At 44.8% G+C, this 15,609-nt stretch overlaps 1 protein-coding gene across 2 annotated transcripts in view; it reads left to right on the forward strand.

The window, feature by feature from the left end:
* Positions 1-5,831: 5,831 nt before the first annotated feature.
* PIP4K2A (phosphatidylinositol-5-phosphate 4-kinase type 2 alpha) overlaps positions 5,832-15,609 on the forward strand; it is a 111,153-nt gene continuing 101,375 nt past the window's right edge. For both annotated transcript variants that reach the window (XM_038163055.1, XM_038163060.1), the window contains exon 1: positions 5,832-6,161. In XM_038163055.1, the coding sequence (XP_038018983.1) occupies positions 6,021-6,161 (141 nt within the window). In that variant the 5' untranslated portion in view covers positions 5,832-6,020. The remainder of the gene's footprint in view (positions 6,162-15,609) is intronic.

Below are 15,609 nucleotides of genomic sequence, written 5' to 3' on the forward strand. Positions count from 1 at the left end.
GGTGAGAGCTCACGCGCCTGTTTTAGTTTATTCCAACCGTTGATGAAGTCAGTCAAGAACAGCCATTCATTAGCCCAGTCTTGCTAGATTGTTTACGATTCTTCTCTCTCCCTTGTCTACCAGCTTCCAGTTGGGACTATCTTGCACCAAAAAATGGGACAAAGCAGGAATTTTAGTACTAATGGCAGAACAAATGGAGGAGACTGGACAATACAAAATAAATAGTTTACCCTCAGCCTACTTTGTTACATTTTACTAGCCTAGAGCTCTTCCTTTTGGTCTCCATTGATGCTCGTACATACACACTGTTCTATTAAAGATAGTAAACTACTTGAGAGTCAGAGTACATTCTGTGCTTGCAAAAAGATCAGCTTGGTCCACTGGTGGCATCACACCTCTTTATAAGGTTTCCAAGCAATGTGAGTTTGTTCTGGTTGTGCTCTTTTATTCAGTCCTTGTGGAGTGCAAAAGCTTTACATTCAGTTATCAAAAAACTGGTCATTCAAAGTCTCAAACACTAGGATATATTGAGGAGTGGATTTCTTTAAAATTTAGTAGGAACTGCCAGTCAGGATTTGGAATGCACAATAACCCAGAGAATCCATCTCCTCCTCCATTTTCCTAAGTGCTTTACATGGGAACCAGATCCTGAACAGATTTCTAAGATGCAGCTAAGGACTCACTGAAACTTCAAAAGAGGTTTTACTGTCACATCTTAGCCCTTCATTTTTTGTTAGCATCTGGACCATCATCACAACATCTAAGTTAGTTTGTTGACCAGTTATCTGTGAAGTGAAACAAACAGTGTTGACTGCAATGCAGCATGAATGCAGTTGTGGAGATATGTGATCCAAGAGATAGAGTTATAAAATCATTTAGGTTGAAAAATACCTCTGAGAACTAGTCTAACTATTAACCTAGCACTCCCAAATCCATCACGAAACCAGGTTCCTAATGGAGATGACTCTCCATGGGCATTACAGGCAACTTGGTACCAGGCTTAGTCTTAGCTCTGAAGTGTTTAAATACTGACCCCAAAGGCCTTTCATCTCCCATGTCTGTATAGGCACCATGAATGCTGACTGCAACATATACACACAGTGTCATGCTACAAAAAAAATCTGTTAATGAACTGAAATACAACTTCCATGCCATGACAGGCTGTATGAACAAAACTTCCCTCACACCTGCACAAAACTGTCCCTAAGGCATAAGGGAACAAAGAAAAGACCTGGATTGTGTGTTTGCTCTCTCTGTAGAGAGCTTGTCTCCAAGGCTTAGCTTACAGCAAGGATTAAGGTACAGTTAGAATTAGGGTTGAGGGAAGGACAGCCTGCTGCTTCAGTTGGAATGGGCTTGCAGAAGAGCTTCAGAGAAAAGCAGTGCAGAGAGAATTTGGAAGGGAAAGTGTTTTGGTGTGGGCATTGTTGGGGTGTCCTAGTCTAAGGGTCACCCTGTGGTCATAGTTAGGGCTGAGGAAAAGAGAAAGCCTAGGGGAAGGCTAGACAGTTGGAAGAGGCTAGAAGAGGGCTCTCAAAGTGAAGTGTGAGCTGCAAAGAGAAACTGGCTTCAAGAACTTCTTGTTCTGGGCAGTAGCTGAGGGTCATGTCTGAAGCTCAGCCTCTGAGATTAAAGTCAGGGTTAGGATTGGGAGGGGGAGCCATGAGCTTCTGCTGTAGTGGGACTGTGAAAGAATGGATAAATGGAAGCGTTAGCTGGAGAATTTCATTCACAGAAGTTTTCTCTTTGACCTAGCCCAAGAGTCAGCCTTGGGTTGGGTTTATTGATATGGCTGAGATGGGTTGGCCTTGGCTGGATATCAGGTGCCCATCAAGTTACGCTCTCACTCCCCTCCTCAACTGGACTGGGGGAACCTCCTAACCAGGTTCAGCTTCACTGCCAATTTTATCTATCTTTTCCCCCCAGTGGGGTAATAGGTGCGTGTATCAGGTCATCACACACTGTCTTTGCTGCTCCATTCTCCTTCTTCCTCCCTTGCTCCAGTGTGAGGTCCCTCCCACAGGAGACAGTTCTCCATGAACTCCTCCAACATGAGTCACTCCCATAGGCTGTAGCTCACAAACCGCTTTAGCATGGACCATTTCTGCAGGATGCAAGCCCTTCAGGAGCAGACTGCTCCAGCATGGGTTGCCATCTTCTCAAAGAAGCCACCCCTATAGACCCCTGCATAACCAAAACCTTGCCATACAAATCCAGTAGAGGCTAGGGTTAACAACAGGGTCAAAAGAAAGAGAGCCCAGAGCTGCACTGAGAGTTGAGTTAGAAAGGAGCTGGGCTGCTAAGAGAACTTTGCTGGGAGACTGTTTTGGCTTGGGAATTAAAAGGGGGGGTAACAGCATTTTATTATGTTTACATCAGGATTAGAGTTAAGGCTGGGAGAAAGAGACAGCCTAGAATTCCAGCAGGAGGAGAGTAAGAGAAGGGCTTTTAAGAGGAAGTCTAAGTTCAAGGAACTTGGCAGGGCTGCCTGGTCTGAGGCCCAGCCCTGCTCTTATGGTTGGAGTTACAGCTGAGGTTATTTTTGACAAGAGTGTAGTGCTGCAGTTAGAACAGGCCTAGCACACCTGGGGTGCATGAAGAACTTTGTTGCAAGAACTTTTTGTTGTGACTGGTGCTCGGCAGTCCTGGTCTGAAGTTCACCATACAGATTGTGTGGGGTTAGGGCTGGTGCTGGGACCCAAAGAGGGCCTAGAGCTGCAGATGAAGTGAAGCTTGAGAGCAGCTGATAGCAAAAAGGTTGGGCCATAGGGATATCTTGCCTGCAAAAACTTGGTGGTGGAAGCAATGGCTGAGGGGCCTGGTCCAAGGCTCAACATAACTTCTAGGTGTAGGGTGAGGTTTGAGGTTGTTTGACAGAAGGAAAGAGACAACAGCTGCAGCTGGCTCAGAGCTAGAAAGTGACTGTCCCAGGGAAGTGTAGGCTGCCAGAAGAACTTGGCAGTGAGAACTTCCTGGTGTGGGCGCTGGCACCACATCCAAAGCCCAGCATATGGTTTGTTTGAGGCTTAAGGTTAGAGCCATGAGACACAGAGGACCTGGAGCTGCAGCTGGAATGGAGGTAGAAAGTAGATCTTTCAAAAAAAAAGGTGTGGGGTAGAGCAAATGTGGCAGGGAGAATATTTTATTGAGGGCACTGGCTGGGGGTCCTGGTCTAAAGATCTGCGTTATTGTTAAGGTGGGCATTTGGAGAGAGAGAGCCTGGAGCTGCAGATGGAGGGAGTTTAAAAAGGGAACGTGTCAAAGGAGAGGGTAGACTGGGAGAAGAATGTGGCTGTGACAGATTTTGGTGTGGGCAATGGCTGGGGACCCTGCATTGTGACTCAGCATAAAATTACATTTCCCTCAGCGGCAGTGCTAGAACTGGGGAAGAGAGAGCCCTGGAGCTCCAGCTGAAGGTGAGTTAAATGAGGTTTGAAAGGGAGCTCTAGGCTACAAGAAGTGGACTGGGAAAATTTTTACTGTGGGCAATGGCTGGAGGGCCTCAGCCTCTGTTCTATTTAAAGGCATAGGATTACAATAGAGGGAAAGACATCCGAAGAGGAGTGTAGGCTGCAAATGTAATCAAGTTTTGTCTCGTCAAGTGACCCCTGAGTCCAGCTGCATCTGTATCATGGATTCAGTGGAAAACCTGTGCCCACAGTGGTTCCTACAGGAAAGGCAAGTACAGGCAACCATCTTTGTTTGTGGCACTTAAAATTGAAGAGGAGAAATCTTTGCTTCAGACCTTGTCATGTAGATAGCCCAAGCCCTGCAATTTTTTTTTAAATTTTGCTGTAATTGTTATGGTCAAGATCTTTTGTTCTTCTGATAAAATAACTTTCTTCAGTGAGAACTCATATTTGTAGGGAAGAACTCTTTAGAATCTATGCCAAGATGACAAGAAAGTCTTCTGGAAAAAAGAGCAACTTCCTTCTTCAGCCTTCCCTATAAAAAACTGAATGTTTACTAAAATGTTTGCTATTTTTATTATTTAAAAATCAAAATGCTTCACTATATGGCTTTACTCTGGAAAGATGAAGAAAGACACATATGTGGCAGATGTTAGTCATGTTGATGTGTGCAGCATTGCACAATGCTCAGGTGTCATGTTCTAAGTGTAATGTAAGGGATAAAATGGGTACCGAACTCTTCCAAAAGTCTGACTTCAAATCTATATTTAGGCATATAAGTGACCTGATTTTATTCAAAGGTGCTGACTACTCAGCTGCTTCCACTGACTGCAGCAGAATATAAGAGATTTTTTGTTGTTGTTGTTGTTGAATCTATTTTCAAGAACAAAAATTACAGTTTAGTATCTTTGTAACACCTAAGTAATTCTGCCAGGGGGGAAAAAAAGGACAGAAAATTAAATACACCTCTGTTTTGTCCTACTCTCCATAAGATGAAGGCAAAGGACCATATAATAAATCCCAGTAACTGTTTCTGGAGGGAAATTAAACATTACTGCTTTGGATTCCTGCATAATAGATAACTTTGCTGTAGAGATCACAATGGCAAAAGAGAAATGGAGATGTGCAACATTTTTAAATTTATGTAAGCCTGTGTTGGGGTACCAGACTCATGTATTGACCTTAGTTGCCCTGAACAGCCACACCTGGGAACGCATTCTGCCCAGGACCTCCATTTAAGCTCAGGTAGGGCACAGTTTAGGTCTTTGCTTGAGCTACATTGTAGGTATACCCGTCTCCAGCTTTGTGTTCTGGTTATACCTTGCATCTCTCTCGTAGGCAGCTTGCCTGCACCTCTGTTTCTGGCTCTGGATAGACCCTGTGCCTACATCATGCCTCCCTGGATGGACCTGGTTCATCACCTCAGCTTCTCTGCGACTGCTGATGTGATGTATGCTCTTGCCAGCACCCTGCCCACTGACTGTGGGCCCGTGCCTTGTCACTGAGGGCACTGGGTGCAATGGGATGACCCTCACTTATGGTTTGTCCACCTCACGGAGCTGCCCTGCTCTTGCTCTTCCCTAAGGATCTGGTCACCTTGCTGAAGCAATGAACAGCAAGATTTACAGCAGGCAGGTCAGTCTGTATTACTCAGAAGCGGATGTATGACTCCCTTTAAAGGCACAGGAGATGTACGCTGTGTTACCCCTGGGTACTGACCCCGAACAGTGACGGCAGATGTCATTGTGTTCCTCATCATACAGCGGAGCAAAGCGTGTGTGGTGTTCGGTATTTCTGAGCTGGGCAGATGTGCCTTTGCAGGATGTCTCCTGTCACTGACCGCATCCTCTGCGGCCATGGAGGCAATGAAGAAACATTCTGCTGGGGGTGTACCAGCACGGTGAGGTCACAGGGGTGCAATACTCTAAATGGGGGACCGAGCTTTCTGTATTTGCTGCACGGCGGTTGTAAGGAACCGCTCTGCTCAAGGAGCCGAGCTGGGGCGGGAGCAGCAGGCAAGCCCTGCCGCAGAGATCCCTCTCATTCCCACAGATCCCTCTACAGAGAAGGAACTGGAACCGGAGTAACTATCACACAAACTGCACAAAGTTACGGTGTGAGCGGTCAGCTAGCTAAAGAGTAGGGCGAAGGGAGGTTCGATTTCTCAGAGGACTGGCGATGGGCGTGAGGGCCGGAGGGCAGCGGACAAGAAGCACCTTTTCGCCCGTCCGCAGGCCCCTCTGCCTGAGGGGAGGGAGGCGCGGGCGGCCCCCCTGCCTCGCTGCCCGCGGCCGCGCAGGCGCCGCGCGCGGGAACATGCGCAGTGGGGCGGCAGAGCCGGCGCTCCGCGGTTCCCGCGGGGGCGGGGCGGGCGCGCGGTGCGTGGCGGGCGGGCGGCGGCCGCTCCCCGCGGGGGGGGCGGGGCGGGGCCGCCGCGCCGAGCGGGGCCATTTCAGCCGCCAGGCCGGGATGCGCCCGGCGTCCCGCGGCTGCCCGCCCGCCGCCCGCTTGCCCGCGGGGCTGCGGCGCTGATCGCCCCTGCCCTTCTCTCCTGCCCGCCCGCCGCTGTACCCCGCACCAGCCCCTTCCACCTCTGCCGCCGGCAGCGCCATGGCGGCCCCCAGCAGCATCGTGCCCGTCATGGCGAGTAAAACCAAGACCAAGAAAAAGCACTTCGTGGCGCAAAAAGTGAAGTTGTTCCGGGCTAGCGACCCGCTGCTCAGCGTCCTCATGTGGGGGGTCAACCACTCGGTAAGCGCCGCCGTTCGACCCGCACGAACCCGCCCGCCTCGCTGGGGCATCGCACCCGGGGGCTGCGGGGCACGGGCGGGACCGGGGCAGGCACGTGCCGCCGGGAGCCCCCCGCCGGCTGTGCCCCTCGCCCGGCGGGGCCGGGAGCGCGTTACCGAGCGTGGGGTGCGCGGCGCGGAGCGGCTGCGGTGCCCTGCCCGGGCGCGGGTGATGCGCGGGGGCCGTGCGGGGTGCCTGCGGCAGCCCGTGTCCGCCCTTTGGCCCCGCGGTTCCGCTCGGTGGCAGCGGGCGGGAGGTGCCCGGGAGGGGACGGTGCTGCGAGCGGAGCCCGAGCGGCTCCGCTCCTGCCGCCGGCCGCGCGCGGGCGTCGCATGGATGTGCTGCAGTTGGGAAAAATCCCAGTTATCGGTGGGAACCGGCCAAGTTCGTCCCGTGTCCGTGCGGTTCGCTTCGGCAAGTGTCCGCTGCCGGTGTACGCGGGGGAGGGGAAGAGGAAGGGCTTGGTGTGGTAAGGCGGCAGAACTGCACCATTTGCGAAGTGCTCCATCACCCTGCGGGGACGGGCGGCCCGGGCTCCGGGACAAGCCCCGGCCGGGCGCTGGTCTGCGTTAAAATTAGGAGCCTGGTAAAGATGTCACATGGTTTGGGCATTACGAGGTTCAGGTCGCAGCTTTGCATCTTTAAATAGCCACCGTGGCAGGTTAAAAGTGTAGAGCCCAAAGATCGCCAAAAATCGGGTATCAGGGCAGTTGAGCGAAGAGTGTATTCCCTTCTGCTGGCAGAGCGAAGCCTGTACGCCTGGGTCGGGTTTGCATGGGTTACGGCTGCTGCTGAGTAACAAGCCTGTAAGAATGTCAGTGTGCAATTTGAGATCACACTACAAATTTTGAAACGGCCACATGAAACCGACGGAGCAGCCTGTAGTATTACTCACTATTCCTTTTGTTTCCTACGCATCCCATATCCCATGAGTTTTTTACCTCTGTGGATGTCTCGGTAGTTTTTGCCCAAAGCCTGGAGTCTGTGCATCAAGACTGAGCTCTGTCAGAGCTGTGTTAAACAGCCCAGTGCCTGAAGTGAGGATCATGGGGAAATGCTTTGGCTGTATGTACCAGACAGAGGAGAAGCTTCAGTGAAGTTGAATGGTCTGCTTAAGGTAGCACTGTGAATCCGTAGGAAATGGTGACAAAGGATTTCAAGTTTTCTGTAGGTCAGTTGTGAGCAGTGACATCCTATGTCATGAACTGACAAGACAGTAGTTATTTATCTACAAAGCAGAAGTATCTTTAATTGTGGAAGTGCATGATATTCTCTTTGCCTGATTTGGGCTTAAATACACACATTTCTTTTGCTCCTTTTGTAGTGGCTAGTGTTATAGAAAATTCCCAAACAGGCCTCTTTAATGCAAGCAAGCTAGTAATTACAGGGTGAGAGACTTGTACTGAATGGCAGCATGTGCTAGCTGTTCACTGTCTTCCTGAGGAGAGAGGGAGAAGATCACTGATGAAAGCAGAGATCTTCCTGTTGCAACAGCTCGTTGCTGTGTGAGTTCACAGTGGAAATACCATTACTTTTAGAGGAAAGACCTCTTCACTACAAGTAATAACCAAGTATATAGTGGCAAATGCAACACCGTATGCGATCCTCACCATCCTGCAGTCATTGTAGCGTGCATAGCTGTTCCTAGTACAAAATGTAATAAAGTGTGTTGGTAATAAAGAAGATGCAAAATTGTGAACTGAAATCCTCTCATTGGTGAGGCTCAAAAAAAACCCAAACCAAACACCAGCAACACTACAGGCTCAGAGAAAAGAGGCTTCACAGTCACATGAAGGTGATAGTTGTAGGTGTGAATATCTGTTGTGTTGTGCAGATGGCATTCCATTTCCTTACCCCACTGCAAAATGTAGTCATGAGTAATGCTTGGAGGCCCTGTGGAAGTGAAATCCCGCTGAATGAGAGAGCATGGAAAAAAAGTTAATTTGATGCGTCCAAATTAAACATCTCTTCTTGGCCAAGAATGCAGCATTGAAGTGTTGCAGGCTAGTCTGTTAGATGCTTTTCCTGTCATTTTGTAATGCTTCATGTGGCAATGTCCAGCAAATGAATATAAGTGTGCAGCATGGTTTAACTCTGTTATCACAAATAAGAGTTTCTTATGGGAGAAATACGAACCGTGTGTGGATTAATTAAGAACAGGAATTAGGAATCCTTAGGTTTCTTGGCAGAATAAACAGAAATCCATAAGCAAAGGCTAGACTAAGAGCATACATCATAGTTCATTATGGGAGTAATTAAACTTAGAACACAGTAATTGTCTGAAAAATTATATTTAAGACTGCCTGTAGTACCTATCAATTAATGAGACAATAGAAGTCTCTGAGTCTTACTACCAGTCTTGGGGAATGAGTATATATATTGAAACAGTGAAGCTGAGATGCAGTTCATACACTTCTGATACTGCTGCATGTTTTGGAAGGAAACACTTGGCAAAGATAAAAAAGGAAAATATTATTTTTCTGCAGGTTTATTAGCTTTGTAGTCTTAGGACTACACTCAACAGTCGAGTTTTGGAGGATTTTCAGAGTTTGAATGTGAGGAAGTTAAGAAAAAAACCCCCAACAAACTGTTGTCTTAACTCTCCCATCCTAGAAGGAAACATGACTCTAAAGGGAAAACCTAAACATTGGTGTAACAAAGCTGAGGGCTGACAGCAGAGGTGTGAATTCTTAATGGGAGGAAAAAATTTGCAGAGGCATGTCTGTTATCCAAGGTTCTTATCAATTACCCACACATTCAAGAAACAGTAAGCAATTTGCTGTTGCTGTTTAGGTAGAAGTAGAGAGATACCTAATGCAGAATCCTGCTTGGTAGTACGGTCAGATTCAGTAATAACTTCAAAGGGCATGTGAGAGGAGAACAAGCGAACATTACCCAATGCCTTATGAAGCAAGAAAAGATGTGTTCACGTTCAGAGCTGTAAATTCATTTCTCAGTGTTCTGACATATGCTGTAGAATGAAGCTTGCTGCTAAGTGAAAGGGAAAGCAACTGTGTCCCATTTTGTAGATCTGATTATAATACTGATGACTTGTAGCAGCAAAGACTAATTGTCAGTGCTTGGATCTTGCAAGCATCTGCATCATTAACAGTTGATTTTATCTTGGTCTTTTACCGTATGTCAAAGATAATCTGGCTGTGCTACTGAAATAAATATTTAAACTCAGTGGTTAGTATGACTTAAAGCTGTATTTTTAGCTAGCACCATAATTGTATTTAATTTACAACTGATGTGGTAGATAACATTCTTACCTCTATGTTGTCACTGCTGCTGGATTTCCAATAATGGTGGGAAGGAAGGTGGCATTTAACTTGTTTTCTGTGCCTAAAAATGAAAGCCACAGATTCTGTGTTTTCTGCATCCTATGATAATCATCCCAGGCACAATGATGGTGCGCTCTCACTAGGACTGGTTGCCTGCTTCTGTTAGGAGCTTGTTAGGGAAGCTGGGAATTTGTTGGCTTAGGTTGTTCAAAACATCACCCTGAAAAATGGCAGAAAACTAATACAAGTGGGTTTTTTTGTAACTAATTTTGAGGTAAAGAACAGACTGCTGGAGAGCTTGCCTACTGTGTCAGCCATTAAATTAAATGTATTTAGGAGAAGAGTATGAATGCCTAATGAAGTTATTGAGCATACTGTACAAGTTAGGAAAAAAAACCCAAAACCAAACAAAAACAAACAGCCCCCTACCCCTCCTCCCCCCTGGAATCTGTAATCACCATCTGTTTCTTGGATGATTACAAGCTGATCCAAAAATTTTACAGTGCCTGACTTCTCAATGGCACTTGCTGCCTAATAAGCAAGTGTGGAGAAACAAGAATACATGGATAAAATTACTTCCCCCCCCCAGCACTTTGTGGAGAACATCAGGAGTGTACTTTCTGTGGCTAAAGAATTCAGCGCACACTGAACTCCATGACCTTCTTCAACTGCTCACATGAGGCACTGTGAGCTTCATGCTACTGTTGCACTGTTCTTCTTGCTTGATATTTTTAACAGAAGTGGAACAACACCAGGACAGAATAATGAAAAGAGAGCTGTTGGACTTCAGTCTGTCAGTGTACCTCTTGGATTCCTTCACCTTACAGTTAGAAACTGGGAGGGGAAAAATAAGCATGACAAGTAAATGCATCTTTCTTCCCCTCTCATGCAGTAAGATATATTTGATCACATTAAGATTGCTTCTGTATCTGCAGAAAGCTGTAAAATGTGTGTTGTAGTCAGTTTTCAGTTTGGGGGTTTTCTTAGCTAGTATACTGGTCTTTCCTGTTACAAACTTTCATCCAGACAAATACACAAGTAGCTCACTTATTAATTTATACCTGTCCTTATATTTTAACTTGCCACTGGAGAGCTTGTTAGGTGAAGTGGAACCTCTTGGTTGTGGAATAAATCACTTTTCTTAGTCCTGACTTACCTAGCATCCCTCCAAAGAACTTTCTGTCGTGACACGTGGTACATGTAGGAAAATGGCATTGAAAAAGTGTTACTGAATTGTTCTGTAGGAAGATGAAACCCAAATAATTGAAATCTAAGTGATGCCCTCTAGAATACAAACTCCATGTTTATGATTAGTTTTCATTAAAGAAAGGGTGAGATCGGTTGACCAAAGCAAGCCCACAGCACTTAGTGCTGGTGGTATGCCTTCAAAAGTTGCAGGAACTGATAACTTCTGTTAATATAGTCTTAAATGATGATGTGACTGGTGGCACCCTGAGGATGTGGAACCATAATATTGACTCATGGCACTGGCTGTCAGTACAGCAGGTTGGTTGGAAACTGTCTTGGGGTGGGGAGGGCTACTCATCACTTGTCAGGGTGTTCTTACTATTTGTGTTTAATGCAAAACATCACTGCTGCAGCTGTGTTATAAGTGGCTTTTCAAAACTAAGGCAAAGTAAAACTAAAGGTATTAATCAAGATTTTCAACAGTGATCTTGGAAAAAAACCATGTTTTGAATTGTTTAATGAAGGTGGTGTTAGACTATGGGAGAAGGCTCTTTCTAAGAAGCCGGAAGAAACAATGTATTAAAAAGCATTGATTACATCAGAGCAGATAATAAAGCAATTAAAACGATTTTAAAGTAGTCAGTTGGGCACTCAGCCCAGATGTTTGCATAGAGAAGGAAGCAGAACAGGAAGAGCTGTTTATTGAAAACTTGGTTCTTTTTTGGGTGTCAAGCTCTGTGTGCTGCAGAAATTAATTTGATACTGCTTTTGCAACTGAGTGGATGGACTAATAAAAATAAATTGTAAATGTTATGGTTAGGTTAAGGGTAGTAAATATGCCTCCATGAAATACAAATGGGAGTGATATTTCATGTCCTTCTCTAAACTATTGAAAGGGACGCATACAATAGCTTCTGTTAGGGATGAGAGTGGGAAAACTACGAAAGAGTTCTGACAGCAGTTTCAAAACTACTTTCTATACTTTCTTCCAATCTACAAGACAAGGTGCTGCCAAGGCTAGGGTCATTTTTTTTTTTCTGTGGGTTTTTGAAACTGAATTTCATTAAGCCCAGCAGAAAGGGCTGGACAATGTTCCATGAAGCAAATAGGCAGCATGAATTGGTTTTGTTGGCTCAACTTAGTTGTCTTATTTGAGTATCCTGCACCAGATGCCTTAAGAGTCTCTTGGGTATTATTTTTTAATTCCTTGCTCATTAAAGCAGACACTTGCATTATACACATTGCCAGGGCCTGGTAGATGTTTGTTTTCTTCTTGTAGTTTCAGGGTGGTAAACTTTGTTTACAATAACTGACTCACCCCATTATTCAGTTCCTGTTCTACAGTCCTGTTTTCTGTTCTTCCTTGAAAACATCTTGTGCCTTAGGGATCTGTACATTAGCTGTACATTGTGTGACCTCATGACAACTTTAGAGTAAGGTGAAACTACCCATTATTTACAGGTCTTCAATGTAATCTTGCCAAAACTAAGCACTTGGGAGTTGTAGTCATTTTGGCTTATGGATATCTTGACTTGTTGAGAGGTTAGTCATCTTGGTTGTTAACTGTGAGGTTTTAAAGGTTTGAAAGTAGTACATATTCATCTCCATACTCCAGTATGAATGCATTATTTTATGTTTACTTCCAAGGCATATTTCCATGTGTTTCCATTTCTTTTACTTGGTACTTACTATGCAATATCTAACACAAGTTCTGATTTCCCTTCCTCATATTCACTATTGGTAACTTAGGTGTTTGCACTTGTAAAATAGTTGAAGCAGTCTAAGAAATGGCTGCCTCGCTATGGATGGTAATGAATGACAAACCTTGTTAGTTTTCATAGTTTGCATCCTGGTGCATGGTGAAATAGGTTAGCTTTGAATTTTTGAGATAGTGACTTCTTGCATGTGGTTTGCTACGTGATCATCTGTCTTATGATCTTCCTGTTGAGCCCCTATAATAAGTTAATTAGTTTTGTGTTGAGAGATTGCTTAATAAGGGTGTTGTGAAAATTGTTTGAAGTAACTGAATGCTGTAGTGATGGATCTCAAACTGAAAAGAAAACGTTAGTTTTATCTTCAAAGGGTGGGGTTGAATAGTTTGCAGTAGAAGTACTTAATGGCCGTACACCTTTTACACTACTTGATTTTCATCAGGCTTGGTGAGCAGCTACCTTGGTACTGAAGCAAGGTAATTAGTCTAAGCCACCTCTTTCGTGGGCATTGGAAGTTCCCAAGGCAATCCTAACATTCTTAACACAACTGTGAGTATATGCATGATCCTTTTAGATTGTCAGACAAAACTGAAAAAAAATCACATTCCCTTTTGTGCCATTATTAGAAATCCTGTGGTGCTCCTTGGTGAGATTGAGACTTAAAGAACCACCTTCCAGCTGCTTGAGCTAACTGGCTTAGTCTCCCTTTTCCTCATCTCCCTCCTGATGTCTTAGTCATGTGCTGTCTCACAACTCAGCTATACCTGTGTTTGCATTTTATCAATCTCTGCCATTGCAGTCTTCCTGGTTAACAAGTTCATCTGTATCTAATTTTGTTATTAGTTATTACTCAGCTCTGAAGCAATAATGCAGCAAAAATAATACATTTTGAGGAGTTTTTTAGAAGGACCATAATTCATTGAAGTTCGTGGTCCAGCTATGCAAACAACTGTGCCAGCGCAAAGAATGCGGAGTTGATGCAAAAAAGAAGAGACAGAGGAAAATTACTTCCTTGTAAGGAAGTGCCAGTTTAAGCTAGTATAAGGTTAGACAAACTACAACCTCCATAATACTGAAACCTGCTAAAGCTGAGGCTGCTGGACTGGTTTCCATTCTCTCTGGTACTGGTCTGATCCTGTGGCAAGTTCATTTGGGGAGATACACTAACAGAAAAACAAATGCAGAAAAGTGGATGGGGTAGGAGCTGTGCTCCACAAAAGGCCATATTCATGTCAGTCCCAGCTTGAAAGAGGAATTGCAAACACTGCAGGGAGCATAAAGGGAAGAGTCTGATGTATGTATACTTAGAGGTGAGTTTTTATAGCAGCTTAAGGACAGTTGGAGGGACTTGTATAGCTCTAGAGTGGACTCTTTGACTGACCACTTGTCTCCTGTCTATAGCTCAGTTTCATGTGTAGTAACCTCAAGTTAAACTGTTGTCCACAGTAAAAAAACCCACTTGAGAACTCTCACTGGAATCTGCACTTGTGATGAGGAGATCTTTTTCAACTATTTTAGTCTCTTGAAATAGACAGTTTTGTCTTTTTCAAAATACACTACTATATGGCACCCATTGGTTTCTGGTCATCTCTACAGTCTTGGTTTTTAGAACATGGTAAACCCTCTAACTTCATATCCAGTGACTGAATGTCTTCGGAAAAGTTGTAATGGTTTCCTAGGGGCTGGAGTTTTTTAGGTTGCTTTTAGAGGCAACATGTGGAAGAACTTCTAAACAATAACAATTCTTGAGAACCCTACCTTTAAATAGTCTCCTGCAGCCTATCAAGTATGTGGCTGTAACATCACTGACTTTTTTTTTTTTTTTTGTGGAGGGGGGGAGTGTTTTGGGGAGGGAGGAGGAAAAAACCCAACTTGGTTAGCCGAAGACTAGTTAAAAGAAAGTGGTTTATTAATAGTTTATCTGTACTGAACTGAAATTGAGAAATATCTGATTAGCTTGTGGTGCCAAACCTCAGTCATGTTGTTCAGTGTTTTGTAGACCCTTGCTAGATCATGTGGGTAACAAAAGCATTTTTGGTACACCAGGTTATGATGTCAGTGTTGCTGGCTGTGCTTTTTATTTGTTCAACATGCTTTTCTCTCTCAGAAATGTAAGTTTTCTGTAGTTAGTGTTTATTGGTGTTACTGTGTGGTGTGACCCTTGTGGGTTGGGTTCTGAGTGATTATAACAGAACTTTCTAGAGGAGTTGAGAGAAATAGTTGTTAAAGTTTGTGGTTGTTGAGGCCCTTTACAATGTGCAAATCTCATGTATTATGGTTTCCTGGAGCTGAGCAAAAGTTGGAAGATTTACATAACAAAAGCAAGGTTGCTAGTCTCTGAGCTTCTGCTTTGGTGTTTCTGACTTTTTGTATTTTGAGCTGAGCATAAAGCTAGTTTTGGGAGACCAAGTTGCAAAATACCAAAAATTGAGAAAACAGTTGAGTTGAGGAATGGTATATCTATTTTTGTTTCTGGAAGAGGAAGGGCTTACCAACACATGCTGTCTCAGCTGGCTTTTCAAAAGAGCTGGTTTTCTCTCTGGGAAAGACAGCAGTCTCAGACAAGCTGACTTTACTGGAAAGTCCATTCCAAACCTCCTCAGTCACTGCAAACTTGCAGGTAGAGGGCTTAGAAATGACTCACTCAAACTGAAATGTGGTGTCAGATGCTTGACACCAGCTTCCTGTGCAGTGCCTTGGGGTTGATGCTGATTAGGGTGTCCCTGCTGCTCTCAGTGTGTGTTCCCCCTGCCCTTGGTGGCAGAGGAGAATTGAAAAGAAGTTTTCTTGTTTTAGAATTCTTTTAGGTCTTAAGCAGAATTGTCAGATTAATGTGCTTTCAGTCTGACTCATGATTTGCTTTGCAGTGTGTGGTATGTTAACCAGCCTTCTCCTGTGATGACACAGTGGACAGGACCAAACAAGAAAAGCTTTCTGGATATTCCTCAAGCTTGCAGAAGACAAGTGGTAAAAGTCATTTACAGAAACAAAACCATAGTGCTTGTTGACAAACCTGTGTACCTGCTTGCAGGCAAAAAGCACTGCAACCACTGATTTTGGAACCTTTTGCCCATTCTGTTCCTGATATAGCAGCTTTCCCAGCTGTTATTTTGGGCTTCAGCTGATTCAACAATGCTGCTTTCTCTTTCTACCTATAGCTGCAGGCAGTTGTGGCTGGTTATTTCGTTTGAGTGAGCAATGTCCTTCAGGCTATGTTGGCTCAGG

Source organism: Motacilla alba, chromosome 2, assembly GCF_015832195.1.
Source record: "Motacilla alba alba isolate MOTALB_02 chromosome 2, Motacilla_alba_V1.0_pri, whole genome shotgun sequence".
NCBI classification, from domain to species: Eukaryota; Metazoa; Chordata; class Aves; order Passeriformes; family Motacillidae; genus Motacilla; species Motacilla alba.